Below are 21,171 nucleotides of genomic sequence, written 5' to 3'. Positions count from 1 at the left end.
ATGCTGTACAATGCACTCTACACGGCCTCGACACGGCACACACGCACACGCACACGCTGACGGCACGGCCACGGTACACTGCCTACGATATGCGCCGGGGACGCCGCGCCCACAGCCCGCCCCGACCGGACACTTATAAATACGGGAGAGGAGGCAGGACTGGAACGGAGAAAGGGGTGTTGGTTTGGGGGGTGGATCCGGAGCTGAGACCTGCTGGAGAGGCTGAGACCAGTACGGGGGGGTAGGGGGAAGTGAGGGGGGGGGGGTTGACTCCAACCTGAGAGGAGAGGAGAAGTTAGGGCCTGCAGGGTTAGGAGGGAGGGGCTGAATCATGGGTATGGGGGCTCTAAGGGTGGCTTAGGGCTAAAGGGAAACAGCTCAGGGTGAACAGCCAATAGGTAGGCGTGGGTGTTTTCGGGAGGGGGGTTCCTGGCTTGGGTGGGTGGGGCTAAGACCAGTGGGAAGGTGTGAGTTGGGAATCAGATTGGAGTTTGGGGTGGGCTATCCGTCGCGGCCCTCACAAATGAAACGAAGATTCAGACCGCCTCTGGCCCCGTGCCACATCTCCCGGTTGGCATCGCCGACCAGAGCAGCCCGCCTGGCTGGTCCCCACTCCCACCCAGCCCGAAATTCCGCTCCGCCCAGGCTTCCTGCCCCAGGAGGGAGGTGGAGCGGGTCTCAGGAGTTTGGGCACGAATGGCAGGTGCCCCAGCCCCTCCCTACCACTTCCCTCAGGGGTAAACTTCTGAGGGACTTCTCTAGCAGACCTGGGGCTGCCTCCCGGATCCCCCCACCCCACCCCACCCCGTGAAGCTGGAATGGGGATGGGGCCCAGGGGATCAGGACGGGAAGACAGAAGCCCCTTGGGGGCGGGGCGGGGCGCCCGGGGGCGAGGGAAGGCGGCACTCAGCCCGGCACCCAGCTCTGGTTGGGGGGCGGGGCCCCGGCCAGGCCAGGCGGCGGCGGAGGCAGGGCCGAGTCGAAGTTGAAGTCCATTTCGTCGCTGTCCATGAAGTCGTTGAGGATGATGGACTCGACGTCGCACTCGAGGCTCCCGCTGAACATGTCGAGGTCCAGGTCGGCCGGGAAGCGGTCGGGCGCGGCCCCCAGCGGCCCGGCGGCAGCGGCCGCGTACGGCCCCGGCAGCGCGTCCAGCAGGAGGCCACCGGGCGGGGCCCCGAAGGCGGCCGCGTGGCTCGGCGGCGCCAGGCCCGCGGCGCCCGCCTCGCCGGGCAGCGTCATAAGGCTGATGGGGTGGGCTAAGGCACTGCGCGAGGGCACCGGCGGCGCGTACGGGGCCGCGCCCTTGCCAGGGTAGGCGGCGGCCGCTCCCGCCAGCGCCAGCTCCCCGGGCGCGCCCAGCACCGGGCCGGGCCTGGGCGCGGGCGGCGGCGGCAGCAGCGCGGGCAGCGCCCCCGGGCGGAAGGGCGCGGCGGCCGGCGCGAAGCTGGCCTGCTTGTTCTCCTGGATGGTCTGCATGGGCAGGCGGCGCAGCGCGCCCAGCGCCGGAGGCCCGAAGCCCCCGCCCCCGCCGTAGGCGCCGCTCTTGCAGCCGCCAAAGTAGGCGGGCGTCCCCGCCCGGGCCCGCGGCCCGTACGCGTCCTGCGCGCCGTCCAGCAGGGCCTCGGGCAGCCCCGCGCTGCCCCCGTGCAGGCCCAGCGGGCCCCCCAGCTCGGCCAGGCGGGGCAGCTCCCCGGGGCAGCGCGCACCTAGCGCGGGCGACAGCGCGCTCGCCGGGCTCGGGTACATGAGCGGGGACGACGGCGCCAGGGCCTCCAGGGCCTCGTCGTCCTCCAATTCGGCCGCTTCCCCGAGCAGGGGTCTCCCGCCGCCGCGGAAGTCGGCCCACGCCTCGTAGTCATCGCTGGCGTGCGAGGCCGGGCTGGTGGCCCACTTGGCAGCGGCAGGCACGGGCCCCGGGGCTGGCGCGCCTGGGGGACTGTCATCGGGGCTTCGCTCAGGTGCCTGCAGCTGCTTCTTCTTGCTCGCCTTGCCCTTAATGCGCAGGAACTTGGCCCCGTTGTCCATGGACACGGCCCTCCGCCGCGGGGTCTTGCCTGTCTTTCCGCCCTCGGGGTTCAGCATCCACCAGGAGCTCTTGCCCGTGCCCTCGTTCTGCACGCGGATGAAACGGGTGTGCAGCGACAGGTTGTGCCGGATGGAGTTCTGTGGCCAGAGACAAGGACATGGGTGGGGGAGTGGGATGCAAGGAGACCATGGGAAAAGAGGAGGAAGTGATGGAAAAGAGGAGGGGGAGAAAATAGAAAAGCGAGAGAGGAAGTAGAAGGGCCAGAACGGGCAGTGGGAGCAAACAGAAATGAAGGGTGGATGGGGTCGGGGGTGGGGGTGGGGGGGGTGTGTGTGGGAGAACAGGTGTAAGTACCAGGTTGGACAGGAATACCCACCTTTTCTACCCCAGAACCGCCCCCCTTCCACTGCCCAGAGGGTGGGGCTGGAGCTTTGGGCCTGGCCTTTTCCCAGGAGGCCTGGCCGAACCCTGAGGGCTACTCTCAGGGAGCTGAAGCAGGGCCCCCTCTCCCCAGCTCAGCCCCGCCCCGCCTGGGGCTAGCCAGGCTGCCAGGGCCCCCCAGCAGATTATGTAAGGGCTCATGCCTCCGCGGCTCATTTGTCTGCCCCCTCCCTCCCCAGCCTGGCATGGCGCCAGGAGCCCGAAAACCCAGGGCTCCAGAAATCAATCTCGCGGTGACTGATTAAGCCCTGTTTAGAACTAATTGCTCTTTCGTGTGTGGGGAGAATAAATTACCTGCTTTAATTTCGTGTCTTTAAAATGCAACTGCAGGTAGAGAAGGCTGTTAACCCTTTGCTGGGAGGGACTGGCCAGGGAAAGCAGAATACGCGGGGGGCCTCTAAGGTGGGTATGGGCCCGAAACTCTTCCAAAATTTCCCCCAACTCTTGTGAGCCCCTGTGAACCCTTAGAAGTCTTGGATCCCAGCAAGCTCCTCAGAGCACATCCATCAGCCCTGGGGACCTCAGAGCCCACCTCTACACAGTGCCCACCTTCAGGCCAGCCCAGCTTTCCAGCCCGCCCTCCTTCCTGACCACCTGACGCACAGTAACTCTGCTCCCAAAAGCCCCTTCCTGGTGGAAGCTTCACAAAGTCCCCACGAATCAAGTGGCATAATCCCCGTTTATAACAAGAAGATCAAGGCTCAGAGAGTTGAAGTGGCTTGTCCAAGGCTACACAGCCCTTTTGGGTACCTCCCTGGGCTCTACCTCTGCCACCCTGCACACCCTCTCTTCTAAATTTCTGCTGTGCCAGCCTCTAGTGCTCCCTATGTCATGGCCCGCTTTTGCAAAGAAGGTGGGGAGGGGGCCATAGCTCCAATGACCTGGCTCCCCAGAGGCACCTGAAGGAGTAGAACTTATGCTGAGCCTGGGCGCCTACCACCTAGTGGCCTTGACCTCCGGATTCAGGCACTGCCATGGAAACAGCATGGGCTTGGCTATCAGCAGAGCTGGGCAGGATGCCTAGCTCTTTTCGGCCACCTAGCTACGTGACCATGGGCTACTGACTCAATCTCTATGAGCCTCAGGGCCTCAGTGAACTACTCTGGCAAAAATGGGCACCATTCAGTGAAATGAAAGCTCAGAAAGCTGTAAAATCACTACCTGAGGTCATGTGTGTGGGTACCGATCGGTGAATGCACCAGGTGCTCGTAAACATTGGTTAAAGCCCTCACTCTGGCCAGAAGACCACACTCTTAGATCACCCAACAGACCTGCTCTGTCTCTACCTCCCTAATATCGTGTCCTGAGTATAACTGTGGTAGGCACCAACAAGTCTGGGAAGCTGGCATTACCCCATCTCACTGTACCAGGGAACAGAGGCCCAGAGGCATGATGTAATTTTGCCCAGGATCCCACAGGCAGCAATGCCAGGTACTACCCAGATCTAGCCAGTTCATGGACCTAATCGTAATTCATTTTTCTGCCCAGCCCCATAACCACTGACGGGTGAGGGCCCTCCCTCCTGCCTCCTTCCCATCAGTCTCCATAAGGAGGGGTCCTTCCTGTCACCCAGGATATACTTCCACTCTCACCCCAGTTCTAGGTACTGACCTGACCCCTCAAGCCCTGCTCCCCCCAACCCCAGCTCTCTATCACTGGCACTTTCCGGTCGTGGGAGGTGACAACTCCAAGGCCCCTCTCAGCGTTGCCCTGCCTGGCTTCTCCTGGGGCCCTGAGAAGAGGGGAACTAGACCCCCAGGGAATGGTGCTCCCTTAAGTAGATACCCCCTTCCCACTCCTGCCCTTACACCTGGCTCCCTAGCCCCTCCTCCACACCTGTGTTCAGAGGCCTCAGGGGCCTCAGTTCTCCCCATGGGACTGTCTGGCTTACCAGAGGCTCCACCTCCTAGCCTCTCCAGCTGGAGGTTGGTCAGGGAACACAACTCTTTATCAATGATCAATGTCACTATGTGCCGGCCTGGTTCTGAGTGCTGGCAGCAGGAGAGAAGGAAGGACATTGCCAAGTGCTGGCACCTACTCAGTACCTGCTTGTTCAGCCCTAGGTGTTATAAGCACTTTATCTCACGTATTCTATCAAACTCCATCCAAGTCCGGGATTGTGATCCCTATCTCAAGATGAGGAAAGTAAGGCTCAGAGAGGCTAAGTAAGCTGCCAGTCACACAGTTCAAATGGCAGAGCCAGGTGTGGATTTTGGGTTAGTCTCACTTCGAGACTAAAGGCCATCACATTCCACCACGGGAGAGGGAAACAAGTCAGGGAATTTCCAAAGAATCTTAGGAAGCCAGTACTCTAGTGCTTCTCAAACTTTCCATGTAAACTATCCCTAGAAGCTGGCAGCAGGGGAGGACTGGGGGCACGTTGCAAGGTCAAAATTTCCTATTAAGCCTTGTGCTTCCATTTCTAGCATTCAGGGGGATTTTGCATTGTACTTCATAATGCATCTAAGTTTCGTGAATATAAAAATAATGTTTTAGATTATCTGTACCAAGAGCATACGCTCTGGGCCTATGAAGCTTTGCACCCTTCCCCACTCTGTTCCGTGCCTGGCCAGGTACCCCTGGGGGCTTGAGCTCCAGTCTGAAACCATTGCTGGTCCAACCCAGAGAGAAGAAAGGACTTGCCCAAGGTTGCCCAGGACCCGGTCGCAGAGCAGGGATTTGAGCACAGGCCTCCTGGCCCCCAGCACGGTGCTCTTTCCACTCCCCCAAGCCTCACCTGGGCAAGCCTGTCCTTCTCTCCGGGCCTGTTCCCCCACCTGGCCACCGATGAGCTGTGCCAACTGTCGACACTGCGAGTTCTTGAAATCGTCCAGTCCAGAGGCTTTCAAACTTTTTTTTTCTTTTTTTGTAAGTAGGGGAACTCTGTTGGTATAGGGAATCTAATGCAAAACTGAGTGTTACACACTCAAGCCACCAGGGAGAGGGGATGGGGTGCCTGGAGCTAGGCCGGCTCAGCACCCCTGGCCCTCTCACCGAAAACCAGGCCCCTGTGGAGGGGATTCTGCAGGCCAGATGGGGCAGTTGAGGCTAGAGGGCTGCCGTACCTCGCTCAAGGTCACCCAGGGAGGTGGCCCAGGGCTGGGCAAGGACTAGCCCTCTGACTGTGGAGCTGGGTACCAGGTGTGCACCAGGGCTGTGGCCCCTGAGGAAGTCCCAGTCCTGAAGCCCCGCCTGGCTCCTCAGGGCCCAGCCACCTGGTACCAGTCAGAGCTCTCAGCCGAGATCCAGTGGCGAGCGCAGATCACGACTCACCCGCAAGGCCTCCTGGGAGGCCAGAGGCCACGGAGGAGGTGAGGGCGGCAGAGGAGGGAGGCGCCTCTGCCAGGCAGCAGTAACCAGGGCTCCCTCTTGGAGTCACCTAGCAACCCGCCACCACAGCCACAGCCCCGGCATGCCCGGGCTCCCCTGTGCCCAGAGCTGGGCCTGGCTTCTGGGGCCTCACACCTCCCGCACCTCCACGCAGGCCTGGGGCAGGTTAGCAGGAGGGAGGCCATCACGGGGGAGAGGGAAGGGACAGTGGGTTACATCCATGCCCATCCCACTCTCCCTCAGAGCCTGGGCTAGGGCGGCTGGTCCCCTGGGGTTTCACCCACCTGGGAGAGGAGGCTGATGCAGGGTAAAGTCCATGGCCTCTGGTGTTGGGTCTGGATTCCAGTTTGGGCTCCATGGCAGTGCAACTCTGGGGCAAGGTGCTTTGAACCTCTATTTCCTCAAACAGCAACCTGCTTGCACCCTAGCTTCCCTAAAGCCCTCCGCCACCCAGTAGTCACAGTGATCCCTTATATAACTTGGATCACGTCCAGTGCTGCCCAGAGCCCTCTGATGCCCGCCCCCCCATCTCAGAGTAAAGAACAAAGGCCTTGCCATAACCCACCTTGACCTTGCCAAGACCTTCCGTGACCCTTCAGACTCCTCCCCTAACACTGTCCCGCTTGATCCCTCCCTCCTGTTCCCTGAACCTGCTAGGCACAATCCCACCCTGGGGCCTCTGTCTCAGGCGAAAACCGTTCACCCAGACACCCACATCAATCTCTCCTCTCTTCCGAGTCTGTGTTCAGATACCGTCTTTTGCCATGAGGCCCATCCTGACCACCATTTGCTCCTCTTCCCTGCCATTTCTTGGCCCCCTTACCTGCTCTAAATTTTTCTAAAGCAATGATCACTTTCTAAATTAATAATTTATATATAAATCTGTACATTAATAAGTTCATATATCAATCATATAAATGTATAATTTAGGGGCACCTGGGTGGCTCAGTCGGTTAAGCGTCTGACTTCGGCTCAGGTCATGACCTCACGGTTCATGGGTTCGAGCCCCGTGTCGGGCTCTGTGCTGACAGCTGGGAGCCTGGAGCCTGCTTCGGATTCTGGGTCTCCCTCTCTCTCTCTCTGCTCCTCCCCTGCTTGTGCTCTCTCTCTCAACAATAAATAAATGTTTAAAAAAATTTTTTTTAATGTATAATTTATACTCTGTACTTACTATTTTTTTAATCTTTTTTACTTATTTTGAGAGAGAGAGAGAGAGAGAGAGAGAGATGCAGAGAGAGGGAGAGAAAGAATCCCAAGCAGGCTCTGCACTGTCAGTACACAGCCCGAAGGAGGGCTCGAACTCACAGACTGTGAGATCATGACCCGAGCTAAGATCAAGAGCTGGACGCTTAACTGACTGAGCCACCCAGATGCCCCTGTACTTACTTATCATCTGGTTCCCCTCATATTAGAATATAAGTTTCATGAGGGATTTTTGTCCATTTTTACCATACCCCATGTGTTTGACACATACTAGGCATCTCATAAATGTTCGTTGAACGAATGAGAGAGAGATAGTAAAGGGGGGTTAACACCGTGTTGCAGGCAGAACGAAAGGAAACTGCGCAGAGTAGCTGGCACATGAGAGGGGCTTCCCCAAACTGGGCTGAGAGAAGGGAGCACAGGACGAGAGACAAGCATGGGATGGAACAAGTCGGGAGCAGTACGATCCAGAGGGAACTGCAAAGAAGGATAAGGGCTTCCGAGAGACTTGAAGAAGGCCTTGCAAGGTGAACGTGCGGCTGCCCTCCCCAGCCCCCATCCTGTTCCGTCCTGCTGCCCAGATAGACTGGAGTAATCCAGGGCTTGCTTCGGCCAAGGTTTCTCAGAGCCTGTCCCACCCGGGCCGGAAGACGCTCCAGTGGGAAGAGAACAACCTTGTCCTTGCTGACGGTGCCTCCCTCACGGACAGGGTCTGATCCATTTGGTGGTGGCAGCTCATCTATCCAGCGGGACACCCTCATCTGTTCCCAGGACACCCTTCGCCCACGAGCAGTAATGCATTCATCTGACGGCACAACCCCATTTATCCAGCACACCAGTCCCATTTATCCAGCGAGTACAACCTCATTTGCTAACAGCACTCCATTCACCTGACGGGCCCCCTCATTTATCCAGCGGGACACCCTCATTTATCCTCCAAGTCGGAGTCTCTCCTTCTGCCTGTGGTGGGCTGTGTTCTCTGACGGTGCAACCCGACTAGCCCAGCAGGACGTCATCTCTCCTACAAGTACTCTTCATCCCCTGACAGTACAACCTCATTTATCTAATAATGCAGGCTCACCTTGCCTCCAAGTACCACCTCATTCCCTGACAGTACAACCTCGTTTATCTTCCGCTACAACCTCATTTCTCCTCCCAGTACAGCTCCATTCTCTGATAGCTCACCCCATCCGTTGTTCCTCCTCCAAGCCAGAGCCTGCCAGAGCCCCAGGACGGTGGCGGGGGGGGGGGGGGGGGGAAGGGAGAATGTGGCAATGTCCCTGTCCCCTGCCTACAGAGGGCTGCCTGGCGCTATGACTATGTCCGATCTCCACCGGCCCTACAGGGCCCGCAGACCTTGAGTCCTAGGTTGCTCTGCCCAACCACTTTCCATTTAGTCCCTCTCGGGCTAAAAAGGGCCCACAGGATTGACTTCCTCCAGCTCTCCAGTAGAGAAAAGATCCCACTCGATTTGATTTGTAGTTTTTGCTGATTTCTGCGGCATGGATACTCCCATCGCAGCCAACTTGAAGCTGCCAGCATGACATCACTGACTATAGAACTGGGAAAAGTGTGCAGGACTGGCTCTTATGAGCCCATGCAAGCCAGCTCTAGCACACCACTGACACGTGCTTCAAATACCAAGGCAGGAGAAGGGCATTACCATTACCTACCACGTGCCAGACCCAGGCTGGCTTCTTTAGATACATTTCTTCTTTCAAGCCTGATAACCACTCTGCCAATAGGTACCGCTATGTTACAAAGCGGGGAAACTGCACTCAGGAGGGTTAAGGGCTCAATGACTCCTGGGGCCACAAAACTGAGAAGTTATGGAGCCAGGTCCGGGTCTCAGGGCTGTTGGATTCCAAAGCCAGGGCTCTTCCCATGCCCTCCCCCACGTGGCAGGGACACTGTCCTGCTGCCCACCCCAATGGCCATCCCCTCTTTGGTTCTCAAGCCCAAGCTTCCTGGATTTCGTCAGGCAGGAGACCCAAATCTTGTGTCCCCCACCCACCACGAGTCCCATGCTACCTCCTGGCCGTCCTGACATCTGGGCAATGCCAGGACCCTCCCGGGTTTAGTCTTAGGTCTCATGTCCATCCGCCCAATCCCAAAGCCAGGTCTGGACATCTCTCCAGGTTTCACCACTGTCCCAGCTTTAGCTCAGCCCTTCCCTCAGGAAGCGGACCTTGCCTACCCAATGGTGATGACCATCCAGCTCCAGCTCCAGCTCCTCCCTTGAGTGCCTCCCTGGGCTGTGTGAGTTCTCTGGCCCCCTCCATGACTCACATTTGCCCTCCCCCTCCTTCCTGCATGAAGAAAGGTGGGGAGCAGAGTGGGAATCCCAAGTTCATTCATGGGACCTTGGGCCTCCCCTATAAAAGAGGGTAACAATCGTGATATTCACGGGGAAGGCTGGGACCTGGATGAGAACCTATCTGTCAAGAATCTCATCCCCTCCCTGACTCAGAGCCCTAGGAGCAGCCCCCGTCCCAACATTTATGCCACACCCCACTCCGGGGCCCCAGGCTGGCCAGCAACACACGCCTGTCTTGGAGTCACAGTCTCTCTGAGGGTCACTTGCTCTGCCACCTGGGCTAAAGCTGGGGTGTTCGGCGCGGACAGGCTTCCAGGCTGAACGGGCTGACTTGGAGAGGCCTGAGGCCGTGTGCAAATCCTCGGTAGCAGGGTCTGTAGCGGAGGAGGGCAGGTGGAGGGGGCATCAGGCCTACAGATGTCAACAGGTGCTTGGGCTTGGGGTCAGCGGTGGAACAGCAGTGGGCAGCCAGGGGCCAGGAGGAGCAAAATGTCGAACGCAAGGCATGAGGTCCCAAGACATCCCCCAGGCCTACCCCAGAGATAGCGGAGCCCATACGCCAAGCCCGGTACAAGCAAACCAGCAGAAGTCGAGGCCCACCTCTACCCAAAAGCCCATGGCTTCTCATCACTTGTGGGCTTGGGTCCAACTCCAGACTGACATACACGGGCCCTCTGAGGCTCTCCCGCCTCATCACCCGCATTCCCTTCAGCCCCGCTGGGCCCCAGCCCCCCTGGAGGTCTGACACCGCCATGTCTCTGCACACTCCTGTTCCCTCTGCCCCTCCTTCTGTCTCTGCTTGGCTGGTTCCTGCTGCTCCGTCAAGGCAAGCTCTGTGACATCTTTCCAGTTCCCTCTGCAAGTCCCAAAGGTAGCCACTCCTACCTCAGCGCCACTGCGGAGAAACAGAACCACCAACCAGAATGTGAGTGTGTATGAGTTGGCCTCGCTACTTGAACTTTGCGGAGCAACCGTTGGCTCATAATAAGTCAACACACAGGACGGAGCTCTCAGCGGCTGTGAACCGCTCAGACCTGGCAATTCTGTGCTGTTGCTGTTCAGCAAAACCTCAGGCCAGAGCTCCAGGCCTTGCCTCCTCATCCTCACCCCTGCTTTCCCCGCCAGCTCTAGCTGCCTCTGCCCCCTCCCTGCTCTTCCTCAGCGCTTCCAGGACCCTCGGGAGAATTTAGCAAAGTAAGGGAGGAGAGAAACCACCATTTACTGAACATTCATCGTGTGCCACGCGCCATGCTGCCACAACGCTTAAAATCTTACTGTCTTTTTAACAAGCCTCTGTGTTGGTTCAGTATGCCTATTTCACAGATGAGAAACTGAGGCTTCGAGAGACACCTGGAGCTGCCCAAGGTCACGTGGTATAAGTGGTGCTGCTGGAATTCACACCCAGGGCCCCTGTTCTTCCTCCCACCCTGAGATGCGTCTAAGGAGGCGCCCAGGCCAGGTAGAAGCTCCCAGGTGGGCCTGGGGTAGGAGTGGGAGGGAGGGGGTTGCTGTCCATACTGGCTCATCAACTCCTCCGCAGACGTTTGCCTCCCTCGTCCAAGACTGATGGGGATCCCTAGATGCAAAGCCATTCAGGCCTCTCCCTATCTCTCCTCAATCTGAGCCCTGTCCCCTCTGTAGGCAGCACCTCCCTACAGCCCTGCCCCAGGCCCTGGGAGCAGCTGCGGTGACCTCACCCAGCCCTGCCCTGGGCCCAGCTCTGGGGAGGGCCCAGCAGCTGTGCCCCAGCCCTGTAGGCTGGCTCCTAGGGGGGAAAGAGGAAGAGTGGGCACAGCGCCAAGAGAACCATCTGCTCTCCCAGGGGCACGGCCACCCGCACAGACACTGGCCTCTCCCCCAGGGGCTGCCCTTGGCCCTCTGTCCCCATGCCAAGGGGCTCCAGGAGCCCAAGGCAGCCCACCCAGACCGGGGCACCAGCCCTCATCTGCCATCTGTCTTCTGGATACTGAGAGGTCTTTGCGGGACACGTTGGAGCATGAACGTCCGCTGGAAAATGAACAAGTGCCCAGGGTAAGCTCTGGGTGTAGAGGCCAGAGGCCAGGGCTGGGTGTGCTGAGGGCTGCATGCCCCAGCCCCAGCCTAGCTGGGCTAAGAGCCTGAGATCCCCTGGGGGGAGGGGGCCTCCATCCCCTCACATCTGCTCTGCTGGCAGGTGCCTCTGGCAGAGGGCAAGCCCCCTTCCCCCACAGCCCCAGCTCAGGTTACAGAGAAGGCAAGGCCAGCAGAGGACAGGGGGAGGGGACAGACGGGGTGGAGGAGGCAACACAGCATCCCAGAGTGTTGGGGGAGGGGAATTCGGATCTCTGGATGGGAGAGAGCCAGAGAGCCAGAGAGGGAAGGGCCATGCCCAAGGTCACACAGCCTCCCCAGTGGGCAAAGAGAAGCCCGTGTCCAGGGGCAGGCAGCCCTGGGTTCAAGGGTGACCTTGAGCAAACCACTGCCTTCATCTGTGAAAATACAGAGCCTAAAACCTGCCTGCTTCCCTCCCAAGCCCTGAGGAAAGCTCTGCAGGCCAGAAAGCAGTGGGTCAAGTGGGGGCAGGTTGAAGCTTATCCTGAATAGCCGACACCTCCGGACAGAAAGGGAGGCATCAGAGGAAGGACCACTGGCCCCCAGCACACACATACACTCGCACAAGTCAGTGTCTCTCAAGGATCAGGGCCCAGGATCCCCGCCCTACACAGCAGTGGGGAAGGGATTCCTTTCCTTTCTCAGAGCAACGTATAGCAGTAATGACATCTGCTCGGGCATAAGTCCTATCATTATCCCACTTTGTAGAGGAGAAAACTGAGGCTCAGTTGCCCAAGGCCACCCAGGGCCAGGTTCCGCTCCTGCCCACTGCCTCCAAGACTCCTATAAGCACACCACCCTGTCTCACTTCTAAGATCCTTAAGGGACCTCAGGCCTGCTTCTTGGATTCTTTGGGCCTCTACCCTCTCAGGCTCATCTTCTCCCCTGGACCCCAGTACCAGGCCCACACTGGGTGCCCAAGCCTGTCTTTCCCCCTGTCCGCATCATCCTCGAATGATCTCTCTGCCTGTATCACTCCCCAGTGTGGAGTGCCAGCTCCCTGGCTTGATATTCAAGACTGCTCTCCTTTAGAGCCCAGCTTGCTTCCCTAGCTTTGAGTCCTGCTGTGCTCTGACCAACAGAACCGGACCTCATGGGGCTCCTAAAGGCGGGTTTGGCCTCCTTTGTCTGGTTCCCCAGACAATATCTGGTATTCTCCGAATACCCAGGGCTCATTATGTGGCCTTCCCTCATGACCCTGAGACATCTTTATCCTGAGTCAAATTCAGGAGTCCTCATCTTACCTCCCCAGTTTGACCTGTGGGCCACTCAAGGTCAGGGAGCCAGTCTGGTTCCTCTGAGCAGCACTGTCTTGGGTGGCTTACACCTGTAGTTAAGGTGAATGGAGGAAGCTGTCAGCAGCCTTGGGCTTGCAAATGGCGTGGGAGTGGGGAGAAAACACCACACTGGGCTGCTCGGGGCTTGCCCTCAGGGAGCTCTGTCTGAGAAAGGGAGCCAGGTACCCCTGGAGTCATCCCCCAGGGAGGGCGTGATCAGCTTGGACAGGCCTGGCCAGCACTCTGGGCTAGGGAGATGTTAGCCCTGGGGAATTTCATTTCTGTCACTTACAGCAGGGGACAATGAAAGCCACTTTCTTTCTCTAGACTTAGTTTCCTCCTCTGCAAAACCGGTAGAGTCACAGTACCAGCTTCACAGGGTGCTGTGAGAATTAGATGAAAGCATGTGTAATGGCACATGGCGGTTGAATCCCCGGCTAGAAAAGTTCAGTGTGGCTAATTCGAGGGTCAGAAGGCGGGAGGTCGGAGTGATGTGGCTGGAGAGACTGACTGGGACCAGGGGGCCGAGGCCCTGAGTGTCATGCTAAGGCCCCTGGACTGGACCCTGTGGGAACAACCCGGCACTGTACACATAGGGAGCTATCAGAGAACAGGGGCTGTGACTTTCAGCTCCTCACTGGTCCAGTTCCGGAGGCTTGCTGAGAATTTACACCAACATGCATCCTCCCTCCTGTAGCCAAAGGCTCCCAGTGGCACAGGGTGTCAGCCCCGGCTGCTAGTTTCATCCTCTCCAGCTGTGTCTACGCAGTGTGATTCCTAAGCGAGGGGGAAGGTGTCGGGGCGGTGGAGTCAGTCCCTTGGACCTGACTGCATGGCTTTCAATTCTCTGGAGGAAACAAAAAAGCGAGGAGAGGAGGGGGCTTCACCTGGGCCGCCTGCTTGGAGAAGAAGCTGGTCTACACTGGGAGCAGAAGGGAGGTACAAGCAGGAGCTCGGGACACTACCACCTGAGGCACTGGCTCAGGATCTGGTCCGTCACTAGACAGACCTGTTAGAATCAGAGCCACTGAACTAGGACTAGAAACCTGTATTATTTATTTAAAAACTTCCAGGTTGACTCTGATCGTCAACCACATTTGCCAACAATGAAGGATTTAAGGTAGGGATTCTCAGAGAGATGTAGTGGGTTCCAGAATCACCTGAGAGGTGGGCCTGTATTCAATCCACCCAAGCACCCAGCCTAGTTTCTGAAGGGTGTCACAAGGGATCAGTCCATGAGTCAGTAGCTCCCTCGATGAGCATTTGACAACGGCAGCAGGTATGGGGTGTGCAAGTGACAAATGCAAAGGTGTCCTGAGATCGTAGGCAGCAGGGAAAGCAGGAGGGCGGGCAGGGCCTGGCCAAGGCCAGCTGAGGGCCCAGGGATCCAAACAGAGCAGTTTGAGCTTGGTTGGCTCGCAGGGGAACTGAGGAGCCCCAGAGGGTTCTGGAGCATGAGTGAGCCTCGGGGCACAGGAGCACTAGGGTGTGTGGGGCTGAGGCTGCACAGCACAGGGGGGAACACAGACAGGTCTGTGTCTAAATCTGAGCTCGGCCTCATCCCAGCTATGCTGCCCTGGCCAAGTGACTTCACCTTTCTTGGCCTCCATTTCCTCAACTGCAAAATGGGGCTATTAACACATATCTGGCAGGATCCAGAGACGATATAAAAAGGGAATGTATGCGAAGTGCCCAACTGCCTGGCACCCAGACGTTAATTCTTGTTCCCCTTCCCACAAGAGGCACCCCTCTTTAGAGACCAGAAAGGTTTCTCTGCAAAGAGGGAGGCCCCAGGGGGAGGGTGTGGGAGGCCCCTCCCCCACACGCCACCTGGCCCCCCTCCCACCTCCACATATGGGTTGGGGGGTGGGGAGAGGCAGCAAACAGCCAAACCCTCCCAAACAGGAGTTGGTTTCCATGGTAACCAGGGTGCCAGGAGGAAGGGGGGCGCTCCAGATCCAGCTGTCCCCCTGAGCACCCTACCCAGGGCCCAGAGCCTTAGCTAATGCCCACCCAGCACCCTGCACCCCCCATCTGCCCGCTCCGGGGGCCCGCTGAGACTGCCATGAGCACTCCGTTCATTGTGTCCAATGTTTGCCACCTGGGTACTGCCAGGGGCAGGGGAGGCGTCCCCAAGCAGGAATCCCAAGTTCAAGTCCATCCACACCTGTAATCAATCAATCATATGCTTGCACCCATGAGAAATCCTATCGGTGCTTTGTGCCCTGGGTCCCAACTAACCCCTCATGGCTCCTAGAACCCGACAGTGTCAGTTGCAGCCTGAAAGAACCAGGGATCCAGTTAAGGCCCTTTGGACACCCAAGAGAACACCAAGGACCAGGATGGGGAAGAGCTTTGCTCCAGCTCACACACTGGATCACATTCCCTCACGGGTGCTCTGTGGATGCTCTGTCCACCCCTCAGCAATTCCGACTCCACAGCTCCAGCTGACCCCAAGCAGCTGAACTAATATACCAGGACACAAGTGATGCTCCAGGGGGTTGGACCACTGCCAGGGAGAAGGAAGGAAGTGCTAACAACTTTAAGACCTGTCTTGCAATACAATGGGCAGTCCCAGAGGGCAGCCACTCAGTCACCAGGGGTGTGTGAGAAGGGGACGGAGCTGGGGAAGGAGGCTTGGAAAGTAGTGTTGGGTTCCATGACTCCCCACCTTCCCTGGAGACCTGAAGTCTGATTTGGAGGTGGAAGGAGGGTGGGGGGGGGGGCATGCGTACCCACGCCCAAGCTGGGAGGCAAGCTCATAGGCTGCAAATAGGGAGGGGCTGCTGGTGAGCCTCCCACAGGTAAGGGAGACAGTGACGTGAGGAGGGGGCTCCCCTGCTATAGCCAGTACGTCCTATCCCAGAAGCTCATATCCACACCTAGCTCATGACCACCCACCCCCACTCCTCGGAGGACCCAGACAGAGGGGGGTTCCACAACCCCCAGGACCCTGTGCGGTGGCCACTACCAACTGCTGCTCAAAGACATGACTGTGGATTGCCCGGAACGAGCCTGCACCCTTTCAAGATCCAAACACGAGCCCCCTCCTCCAGCCCCAATGGCACAGAAAAGGCTTGAGTTTGGGGGTCAGAAAGGGGTTCAAGTCCCAGGCCGGACACTTCCTAGGGACGCGACCCCAGGGCAAGTCACTTCTCCCCCTGGGATACAGGGATGCTAGTACCTCTGGAAACATGGTGGCCAGAATGTGAACGGATCTGCGCTGGACTAGGGGGCGCCTCTTTCCTGGCCCTCTCAGTCCGCCCCGTCTCTGGCAGAGGCCCCCAACTCCAGTCAGTCCCCAAGCTGGAGTCCTCAGGGTGTGTGCAGAGAGGGGGGCCCCAACCCGCAGAAAGTGGGGGCTGGGGGGCGCTGAACTTTCGAACCCGCAAACCCCCCGCGCCGTTCATTACCTTAACACGAGTTAAAAATAACCGTCTCATCTCTTTAAATTAGTCTGTCTGCAATTACCGCCTGGCACGGCGCTGCCCGCCATCGTCCCGCTGGAGCGGCGCCAGGTGGCAGGCGGGGCCCTCACCCTGTCTGTCCGTCTGTCTGTCTCCGCGTCCCCCCTTCTCCCCGCGGCAACCCAGGGGGCCTCCCCGCAACCCAGACTCCAGAGCTCCCCAAGTTGCGCAGGGAGGGGGCCGGGCCCAGGGGCTGGCGGGGAGCGAGGGGGCCGGCGGGGAGCAGAGGACTGGGGTGGGGGCTCCGGAGCCGGGCGGCGGGGGAGGGGCGCCGGGAGGCCCGGGAAGCCGGAAGGGCCCGCAGCGCGCCAGCGCTCGTGGGTGGGTGTGAGCAGGTGGCCGTGGGAGTCTGCCGGGCGTGCCAGCAACTGTGCCAGGAGCGGCTGGCACGGGCTCGTGCCCAGGAGGCGGGCAGCTGCCAGCCCCCAGCTCGTGCAGTGTGGGGGGTGAGGACACCCCCCAACCGGGGCTCACACCGCCTCCTCCCGCACCCCCACCAGCCCTTGGGGCTGGGGATCCCCGGAGGACAAAGAAGGAGGAGGGAGCCCTGCTGGAGCAAGCTGGAAGGAGGCGAGAAGCGGGAGCCCTCTGCACTCACAACTACTGCTCAGCCTGGCTGTAACAGGACCCCTCTCCCAGAGGTCTCTCCATCGGTCCCTCCTTCCACCCCACCTAAGACCTACTGGCCAGCCTCGGCCAGATGGGGGTAGCACCACCCCTCAAGACCCCATCCCCCAACCACAGGGCAGCTCCAGGCCCTGAGGGAAAAGGGAAGTCCCCATCCACTGTGCTCCTCCCCCATCAAGCCTGGGGACTGGAATGGGAGGGACCCAGGCCTGGCCTGGGAGCTCTCAGGGGAGCTGGCAGCCAGGAAACACAAAAGCAGGAAGAACAACTCCAGGGGCCGCTAAATGGAAGGAGCACCAGGACCCATAGCAGCCTGGAAGGCTGCCTGGAGGAGTTGTGCACCAGGGAAGATGGGGCTGGAGCATCCGAGAAGTGGGAGGCTCTACCCGGTTGTCGGACAAACACACTTCTAGGACACTGCAGAGGGAGGAGGACCTCCTGTCCAAGTCCTCACCCAGGGCCTGGAGACCCTCCACCCTGAGGGAAACACTATCAGCCTCTTCGGTGGGGTCTCCAGCACCAAGCCGAGCCTCTCTGCAGGCTTCAGCTTGCTGGGGGTCCTGTCACCTGCTGCTGATCTTGCCTCCTCCTGTTTCTATCCTCAGCACCTTTGACTACCTCCCCACATCAGAGGTGGGACCACAGGGCAAAGGCCAAGCATGTGGGCCCTTCCTGATCTGGCCCGCTCCTCCTTTCCCGTGCTGCCTCCCAGCCATCCCTAGGAGCTACTGGTTCTGGCCCGGCCCGCCCAATGGTCTAGTACAGTTCTACCTCCTTGCCTTTGCGTATGCAGTCAACATCCCTGGAGAGACTTTCTCCCAAATTCTGCCCCCCAATGAAGACAGCCCGGATCAAGTGCCACCTTCTCTGTGAGGGTTTGCCTGGGCTCCCAGGGGGGTCTAACCTGCCCTCCCTGCACCCCTGCCCCCATCCCCAGCCCTTCCTGCCTGTAAAATACACAGCCTGGGTGTGGAGCCCTGATGCATCCTGAAGGCAGGCCCGACGCCTTCCCCTTTGGTCCCCCATCCTCCATCTAATACAGGGTTTGGTACACCCCAAGGATTCAGGTGCAACACCTATGTGGGGGAGGGGAGGGAGGAAGGAACAATGGGCCCCAGCCCCAGGCCTGGCACCTGAGGTGTACAGAAGCCTTGCTAAGCACAGACTGGCCCCAGGAGCTGGGGATTATCCCTCCACTGGGTTCCTGGAGGGACTGAATGGGAATGGGGTGGGGTGGGGTGGGGAGCAGGAATGAGAGGAGGAAAAGGATGGGGGGTGGGGCAGAATGAGGGCAGCCACTGAGGGAATGAGATGAGAAAGGCCAGAGGCCCCCTGAACAGCCCTCATCCAGTGCCTGGGTGGTCTCGGCCAGGGCCTGGGTCACAAGCCCAAGCCTCAGGCTCCCTCTCCCATGCCCCAGCTCAGGACCCGCCTGCCAGGGCTCCTTCCTTCCTGAGCCAGGTGGAGGGAGGACCAGTGTGTCCCCAACACCGTGGTGCAGTGGAAACCACTTCCAGTGGGTAGGCAGGAGACCGGGGCCGTCATCCAAGGCCTGCCGCTCACCAGCGACCTAAGGAGTTCCGTCCCCTTCCGGGGCCTCAGTCACACTGCCTGAGAAATGAAATCATGGGACTATGTTATCTCCAAGCACATTCCCAGTCCCATTCTAGGATTTAGACCTGCCCCTGTTCAAAAGCCATCTGGGTCCCCCTCCCACACCCAGTGCCAGCAGGACACTATTCCAGAGACTCTATGGGGCCTCGGAGGGAGACACACCTGGATTGGAGTCCAGCTTTCCCATCTACCGACTGTGTGACCTTGGGCAGTTCACTCCTCCACTCTGCGCCTCAGCGCCCAGCTCTGTAAATGGTGACAGTAAAACCCACCTCAGGGACTGCTGAGGGCACTAAAGGAGACACCGGACACGATGCCCAGAGGTGCCTGGCACGGGGCTTGACCCCGAGACCCTGCATGAACTGCAGCTCTCCCCCAGCATCCAGCCCCATGTCTCCTCTTGCCAGCGTCCCCCACCAGCCCTCATCCATCAAGCTCAAGCGGAGTTCCACCTCCTACAAGAAGCCCTCCTAGCTTACTCTGGCCCACAGTACCCTCCCCAGCCTCAGTATCTTCTGCACCAGCCACCCATTTCCTCACACTCTCACCAGATAAGCACTGACGGCTCCCCAGTGCCAGGCTCTACGCTGGCTGCTGTGGGCACAGAGATTGCTCCCACACTGCCACTGTCTTCTAAAGGGGGTGTGGGGAAGGGAAATGAAACAAGACACAAAAGACTGAGCCCTGTGACAGGCGGGGAGAGAGCCAGAGAAGAGGGAGTCCTTAGCTAGCTAAAAGGGGTCAGGGAAGGCTTCCTGGAAGAGGCATCCAAACGCTATGCTCTTGAGGACAGGAAATCTACAGGGAGAAGTGAACAGTGGGACAATGCATGGGGACAGGGAGGGAGGTGGGAGCAAAGCTGCAAAACCCAAAAGCAGTGCCCACTTAGGAGGAATAAGTGTTCTGGTGGGGTCTGAGACCAAGGGGACTGGAGAGAGGGTGTGGAAGGAGACTCACGTGAGTGCCTCCAACCTGTGCCTCTACCCCCATAGTGGTCAGAGAGAGACAGAGAAGCAGCCAGCAAGAAGCCTGAGAGTCACGCGCCCCCAGGTCAGAGCACTGTGGCCCCTACGAGGCAGCCACTGGGCAACCAGAGCTGTCCACGTCCACAGGCCTCCTCCTCCTCTGGCACACCTCCTTCCCCTGACCCTGTCTGCAGCCACCACTAGGCACAGCTCCCTCCCTCCATCTAGGCAAGCCCCCCTTGCAGAGACCCCTCTCCCACAGGAGGCCTAACAGCTCAGAGGCCTTAGGCACAGCCCCTACAACCTCCTCCTTCTGCAAAGGCACCAACTATCCCCACTCCTGGACAAGACGGCCAGAGGAGGGTCTGGAGGCCACAATCCAGTCAAGCCCTTGTCCTCTCCCAAGATGGCTCCCCCCTTTCCACTGGATGGCACGGAGGCCTTCCTGGGGTGCCCCTGCCCCTCCCCTCCCCTCCCCTCCCCTCCCAATCCATCTGGGCTGGGAAAGCCAGGAGAGTGGAAGACAGCCTGGGGTGGGCAGGGACAGATCTCCAGTCCTCAATACCCTGCCCTCACACCAGCAGAGGTCATCACCATGCTGACCCAGGCAAGGGGGAAGAGCAGCTGCCCCGTGGAGAGGTCAGATCCCAGCTCACCTGACCAGCTCCCCACCCCAGGCTGGCTGGTGCCCTAGGGTGAACTCCTGACACCACAGGAAGAACTGTGGGCTCAGGGTGGCACTCCTTCCTTACCCTGGAGCCAGCTCCAGGGAGGACAGTGGGAAAGATTTGGGGGGAAAGCAGGGGCTGGCCCCAAATCATTATTCCGGCTCTTTAAGGAGGGTGCCCTGGGTGGAGAGGGTATAAAACAAGAGTAACACACAAAGCAAACTCGTGGGGGTGAAGAGGGGGGCCCCCTAATACCCGAGGCCTGGAAATGGGTTCCTCTGCTCTGCTGCCAAGGATGGGGTGGGGGTGTCCCTCGGGGGTGCTTCAAAGTAGCAGTCCCTTGTCACCTCACCAGACCTCCCACCCTGCATCGAGAGCACGCACACAGCTGCTCCCAGCACGCCCCCGCCTGTCTGCCGGCCAGCCCCACTCCCTGGGCACACACTCCGTGACCCCAAGGGGTGCCCCGGGGCCTCCCTCCCGACGGCTCACTGGGAACCCGGACGCACCTAGCGGCCCCTGGAATCCCCAGCCGGCGACCCCAGCCCCCCTCCCCAGCCGGACGCTCCCACCTTCCAGCCCGCCGAGCTGTTGCTGTCGCCTTTATCCTTGAAGTAGGGCACGTAACGGACCATCCAGTCGTAGATCTGCGAGAGCGTGAGTCGCTTGTCCGGGGCGCTCTCGATGGCTTTGGTGATGAGGTCGGCGTAGGACAGGTTCCCCCACGCGTTCCGCCGGGAGCTCTTCGCTTTCCGCAGCGGTCCGACCTCCGCGCCCAGCGGCGGCGCTGGGGCCATCGCCGGGGCCGTAGCCCGGCGCTCCGGCCCGCAGTCCTCGGCGCCCTCAGACACCCCTGAACCCAGCGCTCCGTCCTCGTCGCCGGCCAAGTCGGGCTGCGGCAGGGGCCAGGTACACGAGCGCGGCCGGCTCTGCGGCGCGAAGTCCGGGTCCACGTCCACCTGATGCGCTCGCAGCTTAGCAGCCATGGTCCCGCCCGGCTCGGGCGAGGAAGGGAGGGAGACTCCGCGGAGGGTGGGCGGGCGGCTCCGGGATCTGCGCGCCCCGGGGAGGCCCGCGGGAGGGGTCCCTGGCGGCGCCGGCTCAACCGCGGGGCGCCATGGGCCGGGGCGCGGAGACAGGGG

General features: G+C 59.7%; 1 protein-coding gene across 1 annotated transcript; it reads right to left on the bottom strand.

Moving 5' to 3' along the window:
• Positions 1–906: 906 nt before the first annotated feature.
• FOXO6 (forkhead box O6) lies at positions 907–21,015 on the bottom strand. Its single transcript, XM_042951777.1, has 2 exons — positions 20,602–21,015; positions 907–2,166 (listed from the first exon to the last, which is right to left on the bottom strand). The coding sequence occupies exons 1-2, from the start codon at positions 21,013–21,015 to the stop codon at positions 907–909; spliced, it is 1,674 nt and encodes a 557-aa protein (XP_042807711.1).
• Between the last annotated feature and the right edge of the window lie 156 nt (positions 21,016–21,171).

The sequence above is a fragment of the Panthera leo genome, chromosome C1, assembly GCF_018350215.1.
Source record: "Panthera leo isolate Ple1 chromosome C1, P.leo_Ple1_pat1.1, whole genome shotgun sequence".
NCBI classification, from domain to species: domain Eukaryota; kingdom Metazoa; phylum Chordata; class Mammalia; order Carnivora; family Felidae; genus Panthera; species Panthera leo.
Note: the sequence above shows the minus strand (reverse complement) of the source record. Positions and strands in the feature narration are given on the sequence as shown.

What these genes read in the sequence shown, in the direction of transcription:
- FOXO6 (XM_042951777.1), bottom strand. Translation starts at nt 21,015, where the DNA reads ATGGCTGCTAAGCTGCGAGCGCATCAGGTGGACGTGGACCCGGACTTC. An exon ending in ACAGCTCGGCGGGCTGGAAG is followed by an intron (nt 2,167 to 20,601) that starts GTGGGAGCGTCC and finishes CTCTGGCCACAG; the next exon opens with AACTCCATCCGGCACAACCT.